The sequence below is a fragment of the Penaeus monodon genome, chromosome 13, assembly GCF_015228065.2.
Source record: "Penaeus monodon isolate SGIC_2016 chromosome 13, NSTDA_Pmon_1, whole genome shotgun sequence".
Lineage (NCBI taxonomy): Eukaryota > Metazoa > Arthropoda > Malacostraca > Decapoda > Penaeidae > Penaeus > Penaeus monodon.
In genome coordinates this window covers 37804291-37807934 of record NC_051398.1, presented here as the reverse complement: position 1 = coordinate 37807934, position 3644 = coordinate 37804291, and the positions used below count along the sequence as shown (strand labels likewise).

The following is a 3644-nucleotide window of genomic DNA, read 5'->3' as shown; positions in this document are numbered from 1 at the left end:
GACTGGGCGATGACCCTCGAGACCCTGCGGCCCATTCTCGACATTCGGGTCGGAGGGAATGCCCTCGACCCTCGCCCTCTCGCTTCGGCACGGCGGTCGAATCGGCAGCTGGTGATCCTTCTGCCGATGTTCCTCCCCGCCCACGCCCACACTCTCGAACGGCTTCTTTGGGAAAGCATGGGTCGGGGCCTCAGGTTTCTCCTTCTGTCGGACGGCACCTTTCGAAGTCTGTTGAGAACGTCTACGTAAGTGTGATGACGCAGGTAAGCTTTGTGGCGTGTTCATTTGCTCGCTATGATTGGACTTCTAGTTTCGGACCGTTTTGTTAGTAGATGCATCAATCTGATGGCTATGTAATTTAGGCCAATCAATAGATATTACTATTGCAAAAGATCCCTGACTAGATAACTAAGGTATTTGGCTGCCTGCAGAATAATAAAATATGTGATGATGGTGATGGTGATGGTGATGGTGATGGTGATGATGGTGATGATGAGGGTGGTAATGAGGATGGTGAAGATAATGATAATAATAACGATAGTGATAATGAGTGATGATACTGATTAGCATCATAACGATTAGTATCATAACGATTTTTTTTAACGGTAGGTTCATGTTTGAGCCACCGTGGACACAGCATGATACTTAATGGGTGCATCCATGCACACACGCATTGCCCGCGCGCGTGCGCTGATTTACATAATTTTAGGTAAAACGAACCTAGAATACGATGAAGTTCCTTGGGCACTAATAATAATAATAATTATGATATTAATAATGGTAATTATGATGATAATAATAAAGATAATAATAATAATAATAATAGTAATAATGATAGTGATAATAATAATTTTATTATTATTACTTTTATTATTATTATTATTATTATTATTATTATCATTACTATTATTATTATCATTGTCATTACTGTTATTAATGATAATAATAGTAATAATAATAATAATAAGGATGATGATAAATTGACATTAATAATGATAATAATGAAAACTATATTAATAAGTAAGAAGGATCATATCAATATGATAAGAAGAATGATAATAATGATAATAATAACCATGGTAATAATGGTGTATATATATATAGATAGATATAGATAAATAGATAGATAGATAGATAGATAGATAGATAGATAGATAGATATGTGTGTGTGTGTGTGTGTGTGTGTGTGTGTGTGTTTGTGGTGTGTGTGTGTGTTATGTGTGTGTGTAGTAGTAGTAGTAGAAGTAGTAGTAATGATAATGATAGAAATGATGATAATAGTAGTGATAATAATAGTATTGATAATGATAATTTTTTTTTTTTTTTTTTTTTTTTTTTGATAATGATGATAATAAATCATAAATGGTAATGATCGTTGACTGTTGTATCAGTTACAAGTGGCCGTGCCGGAGAAGGACGGCAGAGTGATGCTTTGGGAGCAATATCAGGTCACGCTAGATCTCCCAGTACATCTGAAACGGGTTGGATGCTGGCTACCTCGGGGTCAGGCTCTGAAATTCGGACCTTCTTCTCTGTCCCTCGTCCCTGAATCTGGCGCTGATGCTGACGAAGGCCTGAAGGACACGTCCCTGGCGGTGCACGGTCCACTCGGTTTCATTAAGGACTTGCCGCAGGACTTGCAGGAGTGGAGTGAAGGGCTGAGGCTGCTGCTGGGGGCGGGCGTGCTCATCGGGCCGCGAGAGGAGGTAGCCAGCCGAAGAGGTGACCTGGACGGGGCTACACTCCGGTGCATGGCGGATGACGTAAGACTGAGCAGAGGGAGGGGAAGTAGAGTTTAGTATGAGCTGACTGGAAACAATCTTGGAGCACGAATGGCAATAACAGGATGAATATGTTATGATATTGAAAAAAAAAATACATGTTAATCTTCTGGACAGTGATTTTGAACGTTATAAGTGTTCATAATATGGCCATGTGTTCGCCTTCAGTTCCAACCTCTCACCATCCCTGACTACGGCCCGAAAGGCGACTATCGTGTCACAGGCTCCTTCGTAGATATCATGGCCATCATGGAGCGTTCCCTCAACTTCACGTAAGCCTTTCGCACTTTAAGCTGCCAGAGTCATTAGCCTCCTTGAGACATGCTTTTGACATACTGAACCGAAACAAAGCATATAAAAATAAAGGAACTTCTCCAGAAATACCTACCAATAAATACCACAATTCAAAAAGTAAATTCATAAAACCGAGGTTATGAAAAAAGATGTATAACCCTCTTAATAAACAGAATGATAAAAAGGTTTAGAAGAACAAATCTTTCTATTAGACTGAATAGGTCTTAATGATTCCCTTGCCCGGAAAAGGAAATTTGTTATTAAGGATACCCCAAAATTCCCCCAAAGCTATTAAAAAAAAAGAGAGAGAAAAATACGTACAAGTTCTAAAAGTACTATATAAAAAATCCCCGTGAAACGGTGGCAAAAGTTGTTCTCCAGTTCCTCACTACCTCCTGCTGATTGATATTCCACCTTTTTATCTGTTTATTATTTCAGATTACTTATTCTCTTTTTATAATTTGCTACTGTGCTGTGCTCTTTGTTTTTGTTCTTCGTTCTACGAGTACCACCACGAACATTTTAGATGACTGTTTAGTTCTGCTTACATTTTTATTTATTTGCTTAGATCAGTGTAATCAATAAATCAAAATAGTAACTGAAATGAAAAAAGTAATTCATAAGTGTTATAAAAAATTATCAAGTCATTAACCATAACTGAAGCTCTTTCACTTAGTATTAAATAATAAGCAATATACAATAAACTTTCATAACGGAGCTCTGAAGGATCCAATCATCATGCGAAAAGTGAAGAAAAACTGAAGGGAACAGCCACAATAAGGAATGAAATAACACCCTAACGTTTCGAATCGTCAAGCGTTCCTCATCAGACGAACAGATAACCGAAACGGTTCTATTTCGGTTATTTATTCGTCTGATGAGGAACGCTTGACGAGTTCTACACATTACGATTCAATTTCATTTCTTATTATGGTTGATTTCTTTTTAACTTTGTGTAAACGTTACTGTGTGTATATATGAAGAGGTTTTGCTCCCTCTGTTCAGTTTCCAACTTTCTCCACTCTTTAGATTTAACATCATGCTTTTCACATTCCTCCTCCTCTCTCCCCTTTTTGCTTTATTATGTTTTGCTGTTGCAGATGCAGTTGGTCTCGCCCTGAGGATCGCGCTTGGGGGACGTTGCAGCCCGACGGAACCTGGAACGGCATGGTAGGCGACCTCATAGCCGACAAGGGCGACGTCATTGTGGCAATCGGCAGGACGCTTCCCAGGGAGATGGTGGTGGACTTCACTCTCCCGCTGCTCTTAGACAGGTGCGACAGTTAATTCAGTTATTTTCACTGCATCAGATCGATATGGATATATAATAGTACTACTGATTTCTTTCATCGTTCAGTATCATTCTAGTATGCGCCCAGTAACACATAGTTTTTACAGTATTGATTTTCGTTCAGCCCTTAACATTCCATCCCTCACCACTTGCCAGGCACGTCCTGGTCCTCCGTCGGCCAGGAACAACCAGTTCTGGAATCTCTTGGTCAAGCTACACTCAGGAGTTCAGCTTGGATGCATGGGCAGGCGCTGTAATGATGATACTGTTCATGGGGT

At 39.7% G+C, this 3644-nt stretch overlaps 1 protein-coding gene across 1 annotated transcript in view; it reads left to right on the top strand.

Moving 5' to 3' along the window:
• Positions 1 to 9: 9 nt before the first annotated feature.
• Positions 10 to 3644, top strand: part of LOC119579935 (glutamate receptor-like) — a 5413-nt gene continuing 1778 nt past the window's right edge. The window contains 6 exon segments of the mRNA XM_037927781.1: positions 10 to 232; positions 235 to 263; positions 1392 to 1763; positions 1950 to 2053; positions 3176 to 3349; positions 3523 to 3644. The exon segment at positions 3523 to 3644 is cut by the window's right edge and continues 99 nt beyond it. Coding sequence (XP_037783709.1) covers positions 10 to 232; positions 235 to 263; positions 1392 to 1763; positions 1950 to 2053; positions 3176 to 3349; positions 3523 to 3644 — 1024 coding nt within the window.